At 47.8% G+C, this 23,644-nt stretch overlaps 1 protein-coding gene across 5 annotated transcripts in view; it reads right to left on the reverse strand.

Moving 5' to 3' along the window:
* The window catches only part of Auh (AU RNA binding methylglutaconyl-CoA hydratase), a 95,464-nt gene extending 79,328 nt beyond the window's left edge, over positions 1 to 16,136 (reverse strand). For 2 of the 5 annotated variants that reach the window (XM_021180192.3, XM_021180191.3), the window contains exons 1-3: positions 15,913 to 16,136; positions 3,331 to 3,398; positions 3,133 to 3,220 (exon numbers count right to left, since the gene is read on the reverse strand). In XM_021180192.3, coding sequence (XP_021035851.1) covers positions 3,133 to 3,220; positions 3,331 to 3,398; positions 15,913 to 16,099 — 343 coding nt within the window. In that variant the 5' untranslated portion in view covers positions 16,100 to 16,136. Of the gene's footprint in view, positions 1 to 3,132; positions 3,221 to 3,330; positions 3,399 to 15,779; positions 15,852 to 15,912 lie in introns of those variants that run through there. The other 3 variants (XM_085831087.1, XM_085831086.1, XM_085831088.1) reach the window with 2 other exon arrangements.
* Between the last annotated feature and the right edge of the window lie 7,508 nt (positions 16,137 to 23,644).

Below are 23,644 nucleotides of genomic sequence, written 5' to 3' on the forward strand. Positions count from 1 at the left end.
CGCCGCCTTCACCCTAAGTGCCCACTTAACATCCTAATTGACACGTCAATCCTCTTGCAATCTGGGTGCTTAGCACAGTGATACAATAGTATTTAGTAATTAGACGTGATAAAGTGTCTTTATTAGAGGAATGTAGGGTGAGGAAAGACTTCTCTTTGTACACTTTTTCCAATATTTTGATCCAGAATCTATTGGTTACATTTTGATTTAAAGTGTAAGTAAACTAGAGTTTCAATTTTACCGTGAGATTTAAATGGGAAATCAGGCCTCCCGGTCTAAGCTCCAGTGCTAGGTAGGAATGAATCCTTTTCCTGACCCAGGTAGTAACTGCCTGTTTTCATGATATTTTAGAAGAAAAGGAAGGGAAAATAAACAAATGACTACAGCTAGAAACACTGTCAGTAAACAGGAGCATGGTCTGAGATGCTCAGAGAGTCACCCAAGCCAGCCAACGGCCCCTAAGAACACACTATGAACAAATGCACTGTCCGGCTGGGGCAAATACACACGCTGAGTCCCACTGCGATTTGTGTTCTGAGACCACAAAACGGGATTTTTCAAAGACAGCTTCCCCTGCTCCAGAGATCTGAGGCAAGCCCACCCCAGAGGCTTCAAGTTATCAGAAATGAACAAGCTATCAGTAGAACACGGATGTACAAAGACAACCTTTGGGGAACATGGAGGGAAGACAGTGCCTCTGGGGCACAGAGAACCCCCCAAGGATTTGCAGATGCGAGCCGAGCTGCGAGGCTCTGCCGCCTCCAGTACTCCAGAACACAAAGCTAAACGTGTTGCATCACTAACGACCACAGCCTGGCAGAAATTAAGACTTTACATTCCAGGCTGTGATCAGCTTACGCACCCTCTTCATTGAGTTTCCTTTAGGACACAGAACTGTATTTCACACAAACACTAGCAGAGCTTCTGGGCTGTCTCAAATACATTTATGAAAAGGATGCCCTTTGGAGAAAGGCTGTAGATCAGGACAATAAACAAATTGCCCCCCCCCAAACTGTCTATAGTACAAACACTGAGTACTTGACAGAATACAAGAGGAAAAACAAAGCAAAAACCACTTAGGAATTAAAATGTGAACAAATACCCTGGCTATGCAGAAGTGTTAACACACACAGAGCAGATACTGGACTAACTTGGGCTAACCAGGCTGACTTGAATGTAACAACTAGCACATGGCACTAGACTTGCATAGCCTGGAACAGAAACAGCAGACTGTACCAAAACACTCAAGTCTCATCCCAACAGCATCACACCCAGAGATGCAGGACAAAGGACAAGGATGGCTAGTCAGGAGGCCAGCCAGGACTGGCAGACAGTACCGGTGGATGGTGCGCTCACCTGAAGTGCTCTGCCTCAGGAACATGGTGATCTCTGATAGAACAGCTCCCCACCCCCACCCCCACCCCCACCCCCACCGGTCTCAGAGCCAGACCCTGATAGCCCTCCATCCCAGACTGTCTGTAGCTGTTCCTGAAAGTCACAAAGAATCCTAACATTTTGGGTGTGAGTTCTTAGAAACAAGGGAGTTACAGCATCCTGAGCACTGTAAGCCTCCTGCATTCACGATTTCAAAACCTCAGATTCAAGTGAGCAAGAAAACAGAAATACCTGTGGCAATTCACGTATACACTGCCTAAATGCCATGCAGCCATGGTTTTCACAGCCATTAACATTGTTATCAGGCAATGCAAGTGATCCAGAGACCATCTAAAGTGCCTGGGGAGATGAGAGAATTGGATACAAACACTATGCAGCTGTCTAAGACAACGGTCAGCACCCACACAGACTGGAGTTCTGGGGAAGGGGGGGAATCACAGGGAAAGATCCTAGAACCAGCCACTGGGGTTCCAAGGGCCAAACCCAGGGTTGTGCTTTGTTAAACCATCCCTTCAACCTGCCTGGGCAGAGAACAGAAGCCTGTACTGGGAATACCACCCCCCACATGCGAGGGCAGTATCCACCTTCTTCAATTACACACCCTGTAAAATGTTACCTTTTTAGGTATGCTACATTTTAAGGAAGCAGTAAAACCATACCAAAGCCAAAATGTAACTCATCTGCACTGAATGTGCCTAAATCCCATAAACTTCTACTGGGGTTTGGGGTGAAGCCAGGCTTGTCAGGATGGGGAACATGAGGGGCAGGAGCCACGGTCACTGTGCCTCCAAAAGAGCTGTAAACACCCGTGGTCTCAGGCTGGCCCAGGCAGAGCAGACCCTTCTTAGTAAAGAGACACCTGTGCCATCATGAAAACACTAGAGGGGGTTCCCTTGAATGATTAGGGGAATCACCCCATTTACAGTGTACTGAAAAACTCAGTTTCATTACCCGCGTGTCAGTAGTGATCGCCTAGGCTGTTTGCCGGGGGAAACAGATTCCTTCCCCAGCGTGGCTCAGGAGTCCTAACAAGTCAATCCCAAGAGAACAATCTTTAATGCTGGGAAAACGTGCCACTAGTGTGAAAACCACTGCGGCCCACGGGCACACTCACTGCACACTTATGGGCACACTCACAGGGTGTGAGAGGCACTGACACACCATCCTTCAGAGCTCAGGCCTGCACCTAAGAGTCATGAGGAGGCAGATGGTGCTAAGCAGTCAAATGCACGGGGAACACGGTGGCCTGAGACCTGGTTTCTCCCTCCCCTCCCCCCGCTAGAGTTTCACCAGGTCTGTTCATTTACCTCAAATAATTATCTTAATGGTCCCAAGCATTTTGTTTTCTGAAACAATCCACACGCTGTAAGTGTCTTTCCAATGCTAACAGAGTAAGAATATTCCTTTCTTATGAAACTGTGAAGAGGAGACAAAGAGGGATTGGTTTTGGCAATAGTTCAAACCACAGAAGATCTGAATGGAGAATGGGGCACTGCAAAGGAAGTATGGGACCAGCTGACAGTGTGACAGGAAGAAAGCTCTCCTGCATCTCTTCCAAAGGACCTGAGTTCAGCTTCCATCAAATGCCTGTCGCTCCATCCCCAAGCGATACAGTCATCCCTGCTCACCTCACCTGCACAGGTACCCACGCGTACGGCATACAGACACACACACACACACACACACACACACGTGAAGAAAGTAAATCTTAAGACAACAGGAGCTTATTTTACCTACCAGCACAGAATATCCCAGGGACTTCACTTCTGATGATAACGGTCCGAACTTTCTTATCTGACTTTAATGCATCCACTGCTTTTGATAACTAAACCAAGATAGGGGGGAGGGGGAAGAAAAAAGGGGAAAAATCATTTTTAAAATCATACCAACAATATGTCTTAATATTAGAAGCAAACGGCTTAGTCTTCCACTCACCATCTTGAGGAGATTTTTACTGAGTGCATTTTTCCCATAAGCTCTGTTAATCCCGAGCACCACAATGCCTGGTTAGGGAGGGAGAAGAAGGACACAGGCTTGGGTTAGTGGGGCGCTCAGAAGGCAGACTGCAGAGTCGGGATGAAGGACGGACCTGGCACCTAGCCGATCTGCCCTCCTAGCCAAGGCAAAGACGGGACTTTATTTTCAGTTATAGCTTCCTTTTCAAAGCTAGTACTTCTATTTCTTTAATATGGTAGCTAAGGACTTATCAGGTTAAACTGGTGCTTAATATTCTCTCTGCACTTTAAGGGGAGAATGCCAGCGTCATGGGTCCTTCAGTTCAAAGGCCTCTGCAATGTTTTCCACGTTTGAATCTCTGAGAAGACCAGGGAGCCTGCAGGAGAGCCGGGCAGATCCACCTTCATTCACCATTGTCCTTCTGGTGATAACCACTCTCCCACCTGCCCCTGGCTCCTGGCTCAGCTCAGCAGGGCCTGGGTGCACGCAGGCCTCTGCCCTGCTTTCTGGCACTGTTGCAGCTACAGGTAGCTCCTTGCTTCTTGCTGATGAACCAGTCTTAGTACTTCTATGCCAGGCTTCCTCCTGACCTCTGCCCAACAACATTTCTAGTCAGATCTACAGGCAATGAGGACTCGGCCCAAATAAAATGAAGTTCATTTTCTTTCCCCTGAGACCCAGGCTCTCCCTGCTCACTCCCTGTCTTGTTGAACGCTCATCTAAACCAGGCTGGCCACCCCAGCTACAGCAGGTCTGAGCACAGGATTCACCACTTATGTAAAATCCCTTATTTGCAAAATACCCAAATTCAGTGGCCTTAACTATAGCTCTGCGGGTCTATCCACCTGCACTCGACCTTCCCCCTAAGCACACATGTCCACTGGGAGTCAGAAATGCCCTCTCCAGCACTGGGTGTGGGCCTTATCTGTTCCTGACTTAAATCAAAGCAAGATGCACATGTTCAGATGCCCCTCGGGGTGGAGACAAGCTTGCAGGGCCTGAGGCTGTGACCATTTGAAGGCCTTCTGCAGTGACTGAGGGCTGTGGTCCAACAGGGCCCACAGCCTTGGGTATGCTAGCTCACTGATCCCATAGCAACCTGACAGGTAGCCAGCATTCGGCCCCAGGTAGGCTGCAGAGGTTAAGGATGTGCCGTTATCGTGTAGGTGGCTCTCTGACTCCACACCTAAGTGGCTGCACTACATCCAAGCTTCAGTTTCCATGTGAAGAAAAGTTAGCAGCTCAGGCCAGATGTGCTGAGTCCACACGACACTGCTCAGTGGCACTTGAAATACCCACCAATCACCTGGTGATTCTGGTCAGGTTGGCATGACCTGGGGCAAAGGAAGATGGTCAAGGAAAGGTTCCCCCAGGCACTACTGAGAGGAGCCAGAAGGAAGAGCAGGTAGGAAAGAGGAAACCATTGGAAAGAGGCACAACTGGATTAAGATATGCCCAGAACTACTGAAGGACACCTCTAGGGGTGGCTGCCTGTCTATGAATTACTGACGGGAATGAAAGCACCCCCGATAGAGTCTTAGTGTGATGGCATTATGAGAAAGTAGCAAAGGTGGGAGGGGGCCTGGCTGGAGGAAATAGGTCACTGAGTGTGGGGGCCCCTTCCTATCTTCCTTCCCTCAGCTCACAGTCCTCCATGAGGAGAAACAGCTTCCTCCATGGTACATTCCTACCAGGATGATGCTCTGCCAAAATGCATGGTGGGCTCAAACCACCAAGGAATGAACCTTCTGAAACCACTAGCCCCAAAACAACTCCTTCCTTACTTACATTCTCTCTGTACAATACAGACATTTTGACATACATGAAAAGTGAATAATAGAGAGACTGAATTCGGGGCAGAGGACACACAGGAGGAAGCACAAAGCAGCCACAGAGAGTGGATGATGGGAGTGGGGGAGAAGAGCAAGTGGTCAACCAAGTAAAGAAGTCAGCACAGGTCAGAAACGCCTGCAGGCCAAGATCAAAGTTCTATCTTTAGCCTAAGAACAAGGAGTAGCAGCTAACAGAAGCTGGTTCTACACAATGCACATACTCATGTGATCCTGGGGCCGGGCTGCCGCATCTGGAGGCTGGCACCAGTACAAACCAAGGGAACTGAAAAGATTTAAGACGTATTCGAGATGTGGGAATGCAAACCTGATTGAGGGCTGGTTACCCTGGAAGGTGGGGCTAGCAGTATCTACCAGGTTTCTGGCTTTAGCAACAAGCAGTGTAAGAGACACTTCTGGTGGGACAAAGACCTTAAAATGTACCTTCACACAGTTTTCCAAAAACTCTGACAGTGTGTTAGTGTGAATAGCCTTGGCTCATGGGAAGTGGCACCATGAGTGGGTGTGGCCTTGTTGGAGTGGGTGTGACCTTGTTGGAGGAAGTGTGTGTCACTGTGGGGGTGGGTTTTAAGGGCCTATGCTCAAGCTCTGCCCAGTGCAGAAGTCAAGATGTAAAACTCTCCAGCACCTTGTCTGCCTGCAGGATGCCATGCTTCCGGACATGTTGATAATAGACTGAACCTCTGAAACTATAAGCCAGCCCCAAATAAATGTTTGCCTTTTTTTTTATTAGGTATTTTCCTCATTTACATTTCCAATGCTATCCAAAAAGTCCCCAATACACTCCCCTACCCACCCACTCCCACTTTTTGGCCCTGGCGTTCCCCTGTACTGGGGCATATAAAGTTTGCAAGTCCAATGGGCCTCTCATTCCAGTGATGGCCAACTAGGTCATCTTCTGCTACATATGCAGCTAGAGACACGAGCTCTGGGGTACTGGTTAGTTCATAATGTTGTTCCACCTATAGGGTTGCAGATACCTTTAGCTCCTTGGGTACTTTCTCTAGCTCCTCCATTGGGGGCCCTGTGATCCATCCAATAGCTGACTGTGAGCATCCAGTTCTGTGTTTGCTAGGCCCCGGCAGAGTCTCACAAGAGACAGCTATATCTGGGTCCTACCTGGAGGGCATCATCCTGAGTGAGGTAACACAATCACAAAGGAACTCACACAATATGTACTCACTGATAAGTGGATATTAGCCCAAAAACTTAGGATACCCAAGATATAAGATACAATTTGTTAAATGCATGAAACTCAAGAAGAACGAAGACCAAAGTGTGGACACTGTGCCCCTTCTTAGAATTGGGAACAAAACACCCATGGAAAGAGTTACAGAGATAAAGTTTGGAGCTGTGACGAAAGGATGGACCATCTAAAGACTGTCATATCCAGGGATCCATCCCATAATCAGCTTCCAAATGTTTGCCTTTTAAGAGTTGCCTTGGTCATGGTGTCTCTTCACTGCAATAGAAGCCCTAAGACAGACAGAATCATTTAACAAATATCAAGATCTAAAAGTACAAAGACAACTAGGCTTGTACCTTACACACAAGCCAAAGGCAACGCCCACCAATCAAGGTGATGGGCCACACTGACAGAACACTGGCAAGTGCTCGAAATCCTATGACCATCTCTACTACTGAAGAGAAGATCCTGACAGGCACAGGGCCCTCTGATTAGAAAGCAACAGACACAACCTGTAAGACTTTAGCTCAATGTGACAAAGAACATGGGGGCAAACCGGAGCTGACATCAAACTCCAGGAAGACAGAGTCTTCAAGCAAAGATGAACAACAAAATAAGGCCCCACTGCTACTCAGCTCGGTGCTGAGAGCCTCGGGAAGGCATCGTGGCAGGAGAGAGACAAAGAGCATGGTGACTTCAAGATGGGAAAGAGAGAAGTAAGATTATGTCCACTGACAGGGGACAGGGTCCCCTCTGAAGGAAATTCCAGAGAGCCCATGAAAAACCTACAGAGCTAATTAATGAATTCAGCAACATTTTCATTTGACACATTAACAGTGAACCATCTAAAAATAAATTTAGAAAATAACTCCACTGGTAACAATATCAGACCACAGGACAGGAACTCCATCCACTCTGCTTCCAGCATTAGAAATTACCACCCATTCCTAAGGTGTGAACACTAAAGAAAATGGAAAAGGTTGGGGGGTGAATTAGTGTATTGAGTATTCAGAGGCTGATTTCAGATGCTGACCGTCCTCTTGCCATTACTAGGAACATCTCCTGACTCAGTATTTTGTAAATATTATTCTCCATCACCTGATAGGTCAAATAAAGATCTGAACAGCCTGTAGCTGGACAGGTGAGGAAAACGCAGGATGGGAAGGGGAAGGGAGAGAGAAAGGGTCTCAGCTGGGACCCAGAGAGTTGCCACTGGGACACAAATGGAGGAGATGCCAGAGCAGGACTAAGATGGCGGCAGGTACCAGGCCAGCTGGGAAGCTGCTGGGCAGTAGGCCAGGCCACCATAGTCAGGTTAGAATAGCTCAGAATCTGCCCTGCTTTAGTGCCTGGAGCTTATTAATAAGTGTAAAGGTCTCCGTGTCATTCTTCAAAGCAAGGGCAGGCATAGAAAAGCCCGTACATTTACAGGAAAATAAACCATCTTTAAGTATATCAGAGAACTAAGATCTGACATGACAATTGTGGCGTATCTCAGCAGAACCCCACAGCATGACTCTCCAGGAGAACCAGTGCTGAGAGAGGAACACCTAACTACAACTGGTCAGCTGAGAGGCCTCATTCACACAAGTATGAGGTGCAACAGCCGAGGAGTTCAGTGTAGGCAAAGTGTGGTGGTTGATCTTCACTGTCAGCTGGACTGAGGCTCGCTCGCCTAGGAGATCAGCCATGTCAACCTGAGAGCGAGACTCTAGAAAGGATTAACTCATGGGAGAAGACAAGCAGGAAGCTACACATCGGTAAACTGGGCCATCAGTAGGCGATGCCATTAGCAAGCTATGCCATCAGTAAGGGCATCCAGGTTTATCTCAAAGTTCATGGTGACAGAATTAGCTAACTGCCCAGGTCTCCACCACTAAGCAACTTGGATCTCATGCCGTCCAGAATGGCCCTCAGCTCACTATGTAACGGAGGGTAAACTGGGGCTACTACAGGCACATGGGGTTACCACTCCCTGCTTAATGCATCTGTGCGGGCTGAACCCAGGGCTTCCCTTGTGCTAGACAAGCGCACCACCAGCTGAGCTGCACCCCAGCTCCCTACAATAACATTTTTATAGACCGTGAGGGACCTCTTTTGATACAAAACAAAGGGAGCCTGGTGTTCCATTTTGTCTGAAAATTAAAGCAACAATCATAAGGCAGGAAACGCAACCAGAAACGCTGTGAGTCACAGAGAGAACTCACAACGGCTTTAAAGTCTTAATTTTGGTTAAAGTGCCTGAAAACATGGCATCCTTCTATAAAGCTTTTTCTTCTCACAATCAAGATGTATATTTTTACTTAAAATTTTCCAACTTCGATAACCACTATTAATAAAAAAATTAGATTAATAAGCCAACCACTGAAAAATGCTGACAGAACCTGACAACCCCAATAAAGCCCACAGCCTGGAAAATGCTCTGAGGTGGCCTCAATCCACGTATAGCAGCAGCTCCACGCTTGGGAACAACACGCTGAGACATGCCCGCCAGCTGGAATTTGTTAGGCTTACTTTAGAGTGTTTGGGTGTTTTGCCTGCGCCTGTGTGCACATGGGTACCTGTTGTCTTGGATGCCACAAAAAAGGGTATCAGATGCCCTGGAACTGGAGGTTGTGAGCCACCATGTAGATGCTGAGGATAGAACCTGGGTCCTCACAGCAGCAATAATGGCTCTTCACCTCTGAGCCACCTCTCCAGCCCTGTAGCTGCTTTCCTAACAGGCATCTTAGAACTGAGCAATTCCTTAAAAGAGAAACAATTAAAGCCAAAACAACAAACACACAAAAAGCACCACTACCATAAAAAACATTCTTTGTTTGTTTGGTTTTGTTTGATTTTGGAGACAGGGTTTCTCTGTGCAGCCTTGGCTGTCCTGGAACTCACTCTGTAGACCAGGCTGGCCTTCAACTCTCTGAGATCCACCTGCCTCTGCCTTCTAAGTGCTAGGACTAAAGGCAGTATGCCAACACCACCCAGCCAAAAAGACAGAATAAACAAACCATAAAAAAATAGCCCAGTAGGAAGGGAGCAGAAAGGAGACACTTCTAAAACCTGTTTTAGGGGAAGACATCACATTTCTAAAACAGCTAAAAAGGAGAGGCCAGAAGAATAACTAAATGACTGACTTTTAGCAAGATTTGGGCAATTCACACTGGCAGACACTTCTTACAATTCTGAAAACCAGAAAAGCAGACCTGAACAAGTTAAACTTGTCCTTACACAGTAAGCCAAAGCTCGTACACAGTTCCCTCACATCCACTCAACACACCCTGATTCTGAACACAGCGCTGCTAAACCCACCTGAAAAGTAGCAAGGCAGCAAAAACCAAGAAAAGACCAAAGCCAGAACAAGGGCTGAGGAGGAAGGAGCCAAGCCATCACAATGAAACAGCAGTTAGGATCTAGGTGTGCGAGGCACAGACAAAAACCACTCTGGTCATCAAAGCAGTATCAACGTGCAACCTTCAACGGGACAGCAAAAGACAAGACCTGAGGATTTCCTCCAGAATGCAGCAGCCTTAAGTAGGTGGGGCAGAGGGAGCCAAAGTGCTAGGATAGCTAGGTGCCACCTCATGGGAAAAGCAAAGGACACACACGTACACGGAGAGGGTGGAGCTGAAGGAGCCCTGAACACGGCAACAGAATGTACAAACATGCTAGACAGTAATGCAACCTCGTGAGCAGCCAGCCACTCTGTGGCTCCTGAAGCCTGCCTTTCTACACGCCCCCACTCACTCAAGTCTGATGCTGCTGCTGTCCACGCTTTGCCCTGTATAGGTGGTGGACTCTTTCTGCAGTTTCTAGAGTGAGTTTTTCCCGTGGTGGATTTTGTCAAATGCTTTTTCTGAGTGTGTTGGGATAACTGTGGTTTTTGTTGCTTAGTCTGCCCCTGTGGTGAATTACTTTAAATGCATTTCAATAAAGACCCACACCTGCATCCCCAGAGTAACTCCCACATGGTTGTGGTAAGTAGTTCTTTTATGTATCGTTTGCTTTAATTTGTTTCTGTTTTATCTGAGGCCAAAATGACACAGACTTACACCTAAATACAGAAGGCCAAGGGTTGAGGGTGAAGGAACTGGTTAATAAGACAACAGAAGGCACAAACGTGATACAAAATAACCAATCATCTCAGAAGTAACTTCAGGCTTGAAAGACCTAGAGATCCAGGTTGGAGAGATGGCTCAGCAGGTGAAACACTTGACCTATGTGAACTCAGCCTCCCCGAGTCTATGAACTTTGGTCCAGCACCAATAACAGACGGATGGATGGATGAATTGATAGATGGACAGGTAGATAGATACAATGATCAGAGTGGATGATAAGCAAGACTTGGTGCCTAGCTCTAAAGACACATTTGTTTAAGATAAATCATGCTGGCAGGGAGCTGGAGCAGGTGTATTAATCTCACAGAGAGCTGAATTCAGAGCAAGGCACAGCCTCCCAAAAGAAAGCCTTCCATAGTGCAGGGGTCCCACTCCTTTAAGACATCATCATCTCCAATGCCCTTGCACCCGGAGAAGAACCAACGGAGCTATGTGGAGAAGAGACAAACCCATGCCTCACAGCACTGCAGCCAGAAACTCACTTCTACCAGCAGACGGGCCCAGCCGCAGCTCACTGACTGCAGAAGCTCCACCCAGTCACAGTGGAGCTTTCTCAAGCTCAAGGGAACATCAGTAGGACAGACACACTGGGGTTGAAAAGACCTTAATACACGTAGTTGTGCACTCCTGTAGCCCAGGCACTCTGGAGGCTGAAGCAAGACCTCAATTCCAGGCCAGCAAAACTATCTTAAAAGAACAAGGACAGCAAACTAAATGCAGAGGAAGGGAGAGGCAAAAGGCACCAGAATCCACGACACTGGGAACCAAAAATCAGCACAGAAAGTTCAACGAAACAAAAACATATGCGTGCGTGTGTGTGCTCGCGCGCATGAGTGAGTGAGTGTGTGGTGTGAGTTTTGGTTTCTTTAAAAACCCAGTTATATTGTTTTGGTTTAATCCCAGGTGTGGGATACGTGCTGCTTCAGTTTGTCCACAGCTGCCAACTATGATTGTCTCATACTCTAAAAGGGCCATGATTTTTGTCTGCTGCAGGCAGTCTAACTCTGAGGATTCTGGAAAGAGAATAAATACCAGAGTCCCGAGAGGGGCGCCAGTGCTCCAAAGAAGGTGGGTGCTGCTACCCCTGCATTTGCTATTGCTGGGCTGCTGGATATCCTGACAATGAAAATTGGACTTGCCTCAAGGAACCCAATGCCTTTAATCAGCAAGAAGTAGTAGATCTTGTTAGCTGAAAGAGGTCTTTGTCCCCTTCCCCCTCTAAGCTTTCTTTCCCACCTAGTGTTAGGGGTTGGGAGGGATTATGGTGGACTAAAAGTTGGAAGGAAGGAAGATGTAGAAGAACCCAACAAAATAATAAAACAAATACAGCAACATATGTGTGTCTGTCTGTGGAACCAAGGCTGACGTCCCTCATCTAAACCAAGTGTCAGCCAGCTTTGGCTAGCTCAGCTCTAGGATTCCCTCTCTCTGCCTCTTAACACAATGAAATTACAAAACCTACAGTCACTAATGCCAGCGGGCATTTGGATAGCTTCTGACGGTCCAAACCCCTGGCTTTACATGCACACAGTAAGCACGTCACACCCTGAGCTATATCTCCCAGTCCCCCAAAATGTTGTTTTGTTTTATTTTGTTTTGCTTTAAGATGAATAATTTGAAAAGCCTCTATCAAAGACACTTGAGCAATTCTCAAGTCTCTATGAAAATCAGGAACAGAAGGACCATGTCCTACCCAAGTCTACAAGGTTAGCACTAAATGGGACAAAGATTACAGGAACGGAAAACTAAACTCCAGTATTTCTCGTAAATATAGATGCAAATAAAATATAAGCATATCAACTCCAACAATACATAAAAACTATCCCAACCGGTTGGAATTGACTTCCAGAGATAGAGGTGGGGGTCATTACTGAAAGGCATTTAAAATAATTCATCACACTAACAAACTAAAAGCAAGACAAGCCAAGATCCTCCCAGAAAAAGCATTTAGCAAAATTCAACAAGATAAAAAATGAGCTAAAAATTCACTCTATAAACTCCTCACTCAACTGATAAAGGGCAAAACAAACGTGGGTACCACTAGCATCAGACTGAGTGGGCAAAGTTTGACAAAGCTTTCCTCCACAGATCAAGAGCAGCCAGACAAGGCTCCAGCCGTGTAACTTAGCAAGAAAAAAGGAATGAAGACCTTCAGAAAGAAGCAAAGCCACTCAACGTGCAAATGACATGCCATATATGAGAAGTATACAAAGTATCAAAGCAAAGAAGACAGACTATCCAAGCACACAATACAATGCCTACAGACAAAACTCCCATGGATTCCTACACACAGGCAAGGAGTAGCTTGAAAATGAAATTAGCAAAACAATTCCCTTCCTGGCAAGAGAAGAAGCAGAAATGTCAGTCAGTGCACACAAACTTATGGAAACAAAATGATTATGGTGTGTCTTGGGAGGGGGAATATGAAGTGTCCCATTGAAGACTAAAGGATTTGAGTTTGATTTTTTTTTTTTTTATATGTTCCAAACTGAAGCTGGAGAGATGGTTCGGTGGTCAAGAGCACCTGCCGTTCTCAGGACCTGAGTTCAGTTCCCAGCACCGACATCAGCGGCTTGAACCCAGACACTATAACTTTATTATTAGGTAGTTCACATATTCATAAAATTGCATGGAAATAAATCTTTTTAGTACATAGAGAAAGGTGTGCTAGCAGATGCCGGCCATGTCATTCTCATTTGAATGAAGCTGGCATAAGTAAAGGGCGTGAAAGGTTTCAGTGAAATCTCTCAACAGATCTTTGCATCATGAAGGATGAAGGCCATGCTTTAAGAACCACTGCTCTGGTCACTTGCTTCTTTGTTCTGTCTGCCAGAAACTACCCCCCAACAGTTTCACAAAGACATCTTTAAAATGGGTTATATTACAGCCCAAGTTCCTCAGAGTAGGGAGATACCAGTCTGGGAAGTGCGTGCAGAAAGGACTGCAGAGGAACAAGCTTAGGTGAAGCTGCGGGGTGTGTGAGCTGTGGCAGGGGTGGAGAAGACCTGTGAGCAAAGGACTCCCAGCTCATCAATGTGAAGAGTCATGTGGGGACAAGGTGGCTGCAGCCAGGAGGCCAGGGGGAAGGACTAAGAGAGGCCTCTGCAAGCCCACTAGGCTACTCTAAAACTAAAAAGGATGACCGACAACGTAAGAAGTAGTAAGTGCTGGGGAAACATGGCTCTCTGCGAGGATCTGCGCTGCAAATCACAAACACAGCCCTGACAACAGCTGCAAGCCTCGAGTGTCCTGCGAGCCTATCCCGGTCACCAGCCTAAACCTCACCAACGAAGCCTGGTCCTTCTTTGCCCCCAGAGGGTTCTCACCGTGAAAGGCTGAGAGCATCACATTTTGGACTCATCCCTCTGACAGAAGCATCAGGAGACTATTGATAGTGTAACGTCAGAATCCACTCCCACTCGGGCCACGATACCCACAGCAGCCCCTTCCCTCTCACAGACCACCATGCGCCCTGCTGAGAACACTGGGATTTCTCACCAGAAGTGAGTTTACATCAAAGGAGATACTGATGGACGGACACACACACACACACACACACACACACACAGACCATCCTGCTGAGAAACTACACCTATCCTTCCTCAAAGATCTGTAAGAGACCACAGCTCCTGCTTCATAAGGCCTGATTCCACTCTTCAGATCTCCCTCAATGTTGTCTGTCTCTGGTGCCAGGGCTTGAACTCTCCTGAGTCCCTGCCATGCTGTTTGCCGTCTGTCTGTCTGTCCATGGCAAGCCACTAGTAACTAAACTAGTGACAATCTGATTCGGTGTCCCTGTATCACCCACCTTTCAGAGACTCCATCTGCAGTACCCTGGCCCTCGCATCTTCCTCTGCACTACTTATAAGTTGGCTCAGACATAAAAAGAAAGCAAAGCCTGCACGGTCACTTCTGTCAATCCTCAAAGGCTGCTGGGTCAGTCTTTAGGCCAGGATGTCCTAATTACTGATATCTGCCTTCAAGATAAACATTACAGTTTATCTATCGAAATATTAAATAATCTTCCAAGGGCTGTATCTTCCCCCGCAGTCCAATCGCATCCCAACTTAAAGACTTCCAGGAAGTTCTGAGTGAACTTGCGTACAAACACACACGAACACCCACTAAAGCATATACATGCAGCTAACAACACTCCCAACCCCTTCATAAGTAACACACCCCCGGAGCGTATAACATAACTGAAACGCCAGCAAAACTAAGCTTACCCAAAAAGACTGGCATCCAAGGCTTTAATGATTCCAGGTCTCTAAGGCCCCAGCTTAGCTTCCTACAACTCTGTCACACCATACTTGTCTTCTGCCATTTCCCAAATAAATATCTCCATCATTTTGACCATTCTGCTGTCTCAGAAGGCTTGAGTGAGCAAGAAACAAAATGACTCCGCATACTTCTGAGCACCCTGCAGAGGCTGCTCAACCCTCAATACACAGTAACCTTCCCATCTCCACAACCACTTCATCGAGTGCCTATCATTCTGTTTGATATATTCGATGGGTGGAGCACAGGGAACTTTGCGTCAGAACTGTCAGTCTCGTGTTGCCTACAGAATGCCTTGGAGTAGACACTGTGGCTCAGCCCTGTGATCCCAGCACTCTTAAATCTGGGGATCTTAATTTCCAGGGCAGCCTAGGTTATAACAGTGAGAGATAAACCCTGCAGGCATTTCGGGGTTCTCAACAAGCCTTGAAGCAAGCGTCATCTGACCTTCAATACACAGGAGAGCTTCTAAAAAGACAGCTTCTAAAAAGACTTATTTTCCAGATATTTAACAGATTCCAGCATCCTATAAATGGATGTCAAAATGCATTCAGTGGTCCCCTCTTCCCTGGGCAATACCTTCTTCCACCTTCTCCATCACTATAGTTAAGCCGACACTGCAACTAAAGGGAACTCAATATTCCTCTGCATCTTACCTTTTCATAGCTTTCCACCCTTTGTCGTGCACTAATATATCTGTCTCCTCCCACCATAATCAGCCCAAGGGCAAGATGAATAGCCTCATTATTTACCCCCCACGGAGCTCAGCAAGGCAAAAAATTTAAAAAGAGTTCAAAATTCTTTAAGTGAAGTGCAACAGCCCCCCAAAACTAACTCTCCGAGATAATATGTGCAAAAGGATGCTTCTAATTTAAGCTTCTCTCGGATAATAAAAAGGCATCCCCGCTGCAGCTCCTACAACTCTCGCACTGACGCCTGGGGTAGCAGGGAGCTATTACACAGCAAGAAGCAACCCTGGCCCTGTACTACACGCTCCGCATTGACCTTGGCTGGAGAGACCCCAGGCGCGAGCATCATCACCGTGCAGGATGAACCCGGAAGGCCACCGTACCCTCGGGGCCGCAGTGACAGCCGGGGAGGACCTCCGCGGCCTCGCCCGCGCTTGCCCGCAGCTCACCTCGGTTCTCCTCCTCCAGGTGCCGCACGCGCAGCTCATCCTCCGTCTTCACCTCAGAGCTGTAGCCCCTCCTCGGGGCGGTACCCCTAGCCCAGGCCGCGGGGCCGAGCCGCGCGCAGCACGCGGCCACCAGGCGGACGCGACCGGTTCTCAAGGCGCCCAGAGCGCCTGGAGCCGCCGCCGCCATGTTGTATGTTTACAGCGGGCGCCCGCGGCCAGGCTCCGCCCCCCGCTTGGAGCCGCGCACGCACACGACAGGCGTCGGTCGCTTTGGCCCCGCCCCTCGTCGTCTGGCCCCGCCCAGGCCCTCTTTGCCTAGGCTGCCTCGGTAGCATTAATGTTTTGCTAGCTCAGAGAAGGAGAAGGCATCTTTAAAGTGTGGAAACGCTTAAACGAAGGGGACAAGAGGGTCCTGCCTCCATGCACTTGGTCCATAGTAGGCTTGTGACTGACCATCCCGGAAGGAAGAAAGATACTCGAAAGACAGACCCTTATTCCCCTCCCCTGTATACCATCAGATTGTTGAAGTCCACAAGGTCTTTAACAGTGGGGACTCCATCCCCTCTTCCCTGAATCCCATGTGAGGATGAGGGAGTTTAGGGCCAGTCAGAGGTCCTATCTTTAGACAGAAGCCTCACACAAGTTGAAGTAGAAATCCAAAATCATGCATAGCCAGGCCCAGGTTAATGTGTGGTCCCTTTCATCTTTGACCCAGCACTATCTGTGAGAAATTTACGCTTTTCCTTCTCCACTGTGAGAACGGGGGGGGGGGGGGGGGGAGTAGGGGGGGGGGAGTGAAGGGGGAGGTTCCAGTTCCCTGAGGAACGAGCCTTCCTTCCTAGTCTGAATCTAAAAGAAGAGATAGAATGTCTCCTTAGAGTATTCCCTGTCCTTCCAGACAAGCAAATTACACTCTGACCATATAAATTCCCATATAAGGACTAGAGAGATGGCTCAGTGGTTAAGAGCACTTGCTGCTCTTCCGGAGGACCCCCAAGTTCAACTCCCCACACCTGCATGGCAGCACATAGTTGTCTGTAAATCAAGTTCCAGAGGATCTGGCACCCTCACGCAAACAAGCAGGCAGACCACTAAAGCCCAGAAAAAGAAATCACTATTTTAAAAAGAAAGAAAAAGAGATTCTGTATACTTACCTTCAGCATCTGAAGTCCCAAGTCCCTTCTGTGTTCTGCCTGCTGGCTTTGGTCCAAAGGAAGAGAGCCAGTGGAATCCTGAGTGTCTGCTCGCTGGAGAGGTTGTTGCTCTTGAAAGTTACATTGTGTCTTTTTTTCTGATCGCAATTTTCCTTTCGCAAAGCGTTGAGATTGTTACTGTTACTGTTTCTCCAACTTAGTTTTGAAGTCTCTAGGCAGATAGGAGGTGTTGGGGTGATAGGGAGGCCAACTAGTGGGAGAGATAGGGGTGGGGGGAGAAGGGAGGAGAAAGGAGCAAGAGGGAGAGGGAGTGTGGAGAGAGAGAGAGAGAGCTTGATTAAGGATGAAAGCCAGCCAGCATGGTGGCTTCTAATTGGTGGGTTTAGAGCAAGCCCCTGGAGTCCGGCTATGGTGAGAGGGTCATCCCTGCCTCCCTGCCTCCCTGCCTCCCTGCCTCCCTGCCTCCCTGCCTCCCTGCCTCCCTGCCTCCCTGCCTCCCTGCCTCCCTGCCTCCCTGCCTCCCTGCCTCCCTGCCTCCCTGCCTCCCTGCCTCCCTGCCTCCCTGCCTCCCTGCCTCCCTGCATCCCTGCATCCCTGCATCCCTGCATCCCTGCATCCCTGCCTCCCTGGCAGTCAACATAAGGTGTGACAATCAGTGAGGACAGTGCTTCAGGCTCTCCCAGTGAAGGAAAGACAGACATCCGAATGGAGCAAATTAAGAACCGGGGAGGCAGAGAACTGCGAACCAACTGCATCAGGGTGACTGGGCCCCACCTCAGCGGTAAGAGAGGTAAGTTCGTGTCCAAGACAGATGCAGAGACAACATCAGATCACAAGACTTCATTGCACTGGGAAGGCTTTGGGTTTTCCCCAGTTTGTTTATTTGGCCAATTGACTTTTTATATGAGGCCACCCAACACTGCCCAGGTTAGCCACCAACTAGAGATCCGAGGCCTCCCATATTTCTGACCAACCAGCTCTGCACCAGCTCCCAAACACCCTTTCCTCGGGGTCATTCTTTTCTCTGAGTAGCTCACAGAAGTGAGGTAAGTCTTTTATGTCCACGACAGTCTCATTACAAAGAACATCTCAAAGGGCACAAATGAACAGCCAGGCAAAGTGGCACACCACTTGAGGGTGTGGAGGTTCTCGGGCCTCCAAACACATTGTGCACACTTAGACATTCACATACACATGCATGTGTGCACACTTGGATATTCACACACACATGCATGTGTGCACACTTGGACATTCATACATGCACACACAAATGAAAAAATCGATTGTGAATTTGCATCCTTTCAAAGGCTGGCAGCAGCATCTCCCGCTCAGCCCAGGATCATGACAACCCAAGGGACACTGGGCAGAGTCCCACATCGCTAAGCTGGCATATTTAGCACCTGGGAAGTATTAAGCACATTTTGATGCAGGATATTTTTAGCTTCTGATGTGTCTATTGAGGTGGGATTTGCCAAGAAGCAAGGAGCACCTGGATCCGTTGATAACAATATGGTCATCCCCCCAACTTACCCCAACAAATAAGGATGAGAATTGCCACAAAGCTCTCTATTTCACGTTATGAGCCTAAGAGTATACCCTCCTGCTTCTCCTAAGAGGTGTAGAAGTCCCTTCTCTGTTGCTAGAGAACCAGAAATCTAGAGCCTGGTTCCTATCCTGCTATACCCCTGGAATTCATTCTTTCTTGTCCTTTAAGCCCTTGTCCAGTAGGTAGAATTGTATAATGTCCTCTAGCTCTTCTGTCCTCCTGTGGTGCGAAGGGGGACAGGACAGGGTGTCCAGACTGCTCTGGCTGCCACAAATCAGGTGGCTTAAACAACAGATTTGATTTCCTCATAGACGTGGAGGTGGGAATACAAGGTCACAGTGCTGGCAGGGTCAGTTTCTTCTGAGGCTTATCTTCCAGGCTGGCAGATGGTCACCTTCTCATTTTGTCCCCACATTACTTCTCCACTGTATGTGCTTGTCCCTGGTGTTTCTTCCTCTGCTGAGAAGGCTGTAGTCCAGGTGTAGAGCTGGCCTGGCAGGAATGAGGGTGTTCTAAACAGATACTTGTGTCTCTCCATCTGACCTTGAGATTATTGAAACAATGGGCCCCAAAGACATGGGGATTTCTCCCCAGGGGTTCCCAGGGAGAAGGAAAAGGTGCCAGAGAGAGAAGACACTTAATTCCTGGAAAGAGATTTCACCCAGTCCTACAACTCGTTAGACTACTTTACTTGCTGCTTCTGGAGCCCAGATACTGTGGGCAGGACCACACCTTTACTGGAACTACTTAGATGTGCACATCCATCTAGATTGTTTTTAGTGGCTTCCCTTTCTCTCAGATTAGACCCCACTTACCAGGCATGGTATACCTTCAATCCCAACACTCAGTAAACTCAGTAGGCCATCCTGAGCTATACAGTGAGTTTAAATCCAGCCTGGGCTACATGAGACCCCATCTCCAATAGCTAAGCCACTGCTTTTAGACGGTCCATAATAGAGCAGCAGATGACAGTTCAGTCAGTCTCTCTCTGTGGTTTATGACAATCCAGAAATCACCCCCACCCCCACCCCCAGCCGCAGCAGATAGAATGTACTGCAGGGCTTTGAAGTACCGTTCTTTCGCTACTCCTGTGTCAGGTCCATAACTGTCTCTCTGAATAAAGCATTTGCCCATGAACATCGCAGCAAGAAAAATCATGGTGCATTTCTGTTGAGCCTACCAGAGCTGCATCAAAGTCAGGATGAAGCCCCGTGATTCCATCGTCGCCCTGCAGGGGAGGGGCAGGCTCCCTGAGGTCAGGTCTCCATCCCTTACAAGCTGATTTTTCCTCTGTGGTCTTGTTATTTTTATTTGTACTCACCATATCCCCATGCAAGCCTGTTGTTAAAAGCACTCATGCCGCCAGGAGTAGTGGCCCATGACTTTAATCTCAGTACTCTGGAGGGAGGCAGAGGTAGGCAGATTTCTGTGAGGTGCATCCAGATTGGTGTGCTAAGGGAGTTACAGGTTAGTCTGAGATACTTGGTGAGACTCTTTGTCATTTAAAAAAAAAATGCTCAAGTTAAACAGAGTTTTGTACTGAGAAGAGAACCCCGTTCCTTGGTTTTATTTTTCATCTGCTATCCAGAAATCATGGGGGAGGGTAGGAAAAGCTCCCTGTGGCTTACTGGGTACTTTTAAAACATTACTTGGTGGTGTGGACCCACATCTCAAGGTTAGAAAGGGGCACAAAGGCTGGGGATGTCTTAGCTCAATTAGAAAGGTGTTCACAGAGCACTGCAAAAGCAAGCCCTGGGCTTGTGGTAGTTCACGTCTGTCTTCCCAGCACTTGGGAGGGAGAGGCAGGATGCTCCGGAGTTCAAGGTCATCCCCAGCTACACAGTGAGTTCAGGGCCAGCCTGTGCTACTTGAGACCGTGTGTCAAATAAAAGCACATGAGACAACTGTATAAACTGATGACCTGACCATTCTGTGGTTTGGTTAAAGGGGAGGTTTCCACTGTAGATGAGAGAAAGAGAGAGAGAGAGAGACAGAGACAGAGACAGAGACAGAGAGAGACAGACAGACAGAGACAGACAGAGACACAGAGACAGAGAGCATTCCAGGCATCTCGAAGAGTCCAGAGCAGAGAGAGAAAGTAGTAGACTGAACATGGCCAGCAGAGTTGACCTGGCCACGAGAGGAGCAAGAGTAGGGGGGTGGAAGGAATAGAAGGAGGGAGAATATCCCCAGAGAGCAGGGAGCAGGGGAAGAGGGAGACTCAGGACAGGAAGAGGAAGGCCAAGAGAGCATATCCGAAATCGCCAGGTTATAGGGAGACCGAGGAGCTGGGAAGGGGAACCTCAGGAGCTGAAGGGAGCTTATGGTATGGTGGAGGTGAGAAGGGTACTGTGCTAGCTAGTAAAGACTCTGCGGTGTGCAACAGGGACTTGTGATACCCAGCATGCACTTTGGTATGCTAGTAGGCACCACAGCCTTTTGTGTCTTCTGTCTTTTTGAATTTGGAGAAATGGAATTTCCTTTGGACCTGACAATAGCACACATAAATATCCTCTCCAAATGCAATACAGAACAATAGACCTGAACAGACTTGAAGATCAAATATAGGAGAATACTGTTTGATTCCAGATTCCACAGGGCAACCAACCTTCAATACCCTAGGGCAAAGGAGATGTCTCGGCAGGTAAAGCACTTGCTTTTCAAGCCTGGTGACCCCCATTTGTACCCCTGGAACCCATGTCAACACAAAAAGTGGGAATCATTGTCACATACCTACAATCCCAGCAAGCCTACTCTGAGGTAGGAGGTAGATGGAAGAACAATCCAGAAGCCCATGGGCTAGCCTGGAACTCACAGACATCCACCTGCCTCTGCCTCCCAAGAGAACCCATTAAAGGTGTGTGTCACCACACCCAGTTAATAATTTAAAGTCCGGTTAGGTGTTACAATGGTATGTTATAGATAAATCATATTTGCCCTGGGTAGTGTTGTCTCACTTTGGCAGAGTCTTATCTTCTTTGTGTACACAGTGGGCATTTCTGAAATCTCTCTTTTTCAAGACAGGGTTTCTCCGTGCAGCCCTGGCTGTCCTGGAACTCACTCTGTAGACCAAGCTGGCCTTGAACTCAGAAATCCGCCTGCCTCTGCCTCCCAAGTGCTGGGATTAAAGGTGTGCGCCACCACTGCCCGGCTCTGAAATCTCTTATGAGTTCTTTTCACCTTAACTATGTATCTGGGCTGAGTCTTCCATGCATCCCAGAGGAACAGAACCCAGAGTTCCCTGGGATTTGGGCAGACCTCCCATACTTCACCAAGACTTCTATTCTATACCTCTCTTTTCCGAGATTCCTCCCCACTCCTGTATATTCCAGACTCAATAGTCATGAAACCTTTGTCCTCTGACCCCTGGACTAGTGTGGCTGTAGCTTTCTGAGAGTTGACCTCTGTATAGAGTGCAAACCACTGCTGGCCTGAACTCAGAGAAGAGACTCACTTGTGGTACGCACTTCTTCCAAGTGTGAGGTCCTCTCCACTCTCTTCTGTTCTGATTTCTTCCCAGTGCCTTTGGGTTCTCGTTTCTTCTGTCTTGTCCAGAGGCTGTAGGTTTGGTTTGTTAAGAACTCTGCTGAAGTCACAAACAAGAGACAAACACAGCCGGTACTGATAAGAGAGGATGCACCCTATGCTGGGTGCGGAGGGCTGCAAGATTGTTTAACTAGCCACCTAGAAACTCAAGTTAGGGACATAGATGAGTTTTCCTGGTTCCTCCAGGCATTTCAGATCCTGTCCCATTTTTATACCAACTTGATACAAGTTAGAGTCATCAGAGAAGAGGGAGTCTCAACTGAGAAAACGCCTCCAGAAGTTGGACTGCAGGCAAGACTAAGGGCATTTTCTTAATTAGTGATTGATGGAGGAGAGTCCTGTTCATTGTGGGTATGGCCATCCCTAGGCTGGTGGTCCTGGGTTCTATAAGAAAGCAGGCTGGGCAAGCTGGGGTGAGCAAGGCAGTAAGCAGCACCCCTCCATGGCCCCTGCATCAGCCCCTGCCTCCAGGTTCCACTTCGACTTGAGTTCTTGTCCTGACTTCCTTTGATGGTGAACAGGGATGTGGAAGCATAAGCAAAATAAGCCTTTATGGGTTGTGTTCTTGCATCACAGCAATAGAAACCCTAAGAGAGATCCCTATGGATCTTTAGAACTCTATCTGTATAGTGGTGAATAGTTAAAAAGCTGCTCAGTGCTCCCAGCCGGTCACGAGAGTGCTTGCGCTCTGTACCCTCCCAAGAGCTCTGGATTCACACATGAAAGACACATACATGTCAGCTTCATTTTTAATATGCCTAATCAGCTCAATGGCTGGACACTTCTAAATCTCCCCATGGATAACACTCACTCCCCTCTGGTATTCCTGAATTAACATTTTCTAAATCTATCGCCTCCCCACCCAACCCCCACCCCCCTGCCGGTCATTTAGTTCCCCAGACCCAAGCAGGAGAGTGTCCCCTAGGGCGACTTCCCTGGATTCTTACACGTTGACAGGCCTTTAATTCTGATCTCTCTGCTCCCTGTCATGGTGGTTCTCTGTTCTTCTTCCCCCTTGGTCCCTTGCCCGCGCAATCTAAAAGTCCCAGCTCTGTCTGTCTCCTTGCCCAGACAATGGCTGTACAGCGATTCTTTCTTACCAATCCGAGCCGTCTGGAGGCAGGACCCTCACTGTCTGGAAGCCCAGCTTTTGGGAGCCGAATTAAGAGAAAGCATTAGAACTAATTCTCAACATATTCTGTTGTTTCATACATTTTTTTTAAAACGACGAAAACAAAATTAAAGATACACTGCAAACACTAAGGTCACTGTTGCAAAGTCAGTTTTAAAATCAGACAGTGAGGATGACCTTGAATTTCTGATCATGCTGTCTCTACCTCCCAAGGGCTGCAGGATCAAAGGCGTATACCCCCATGCTAAATGTAGCTGCTATTATTATTTTAATGATCTAATAACTTTAGCACAAAGAAATAACTTCCCATGCAATATATATTGGGGTGAGAAAATATAACAGGGCTTCTTTTTA

Source organism: Mus caroli, unplaced genomic scaffold, assembly GCF_978045245.1.
Source record: "Mus caroli unplaced genomic scaffold, Mus_caroli_1 scaffold_15, whole genome shotgun sequence".
NCBI classification, from domain to species: Eukaryota; Metazoa; Chordata; class Mammalia; order Rodentia; family Muridae; genus Mus; species Mus caroli.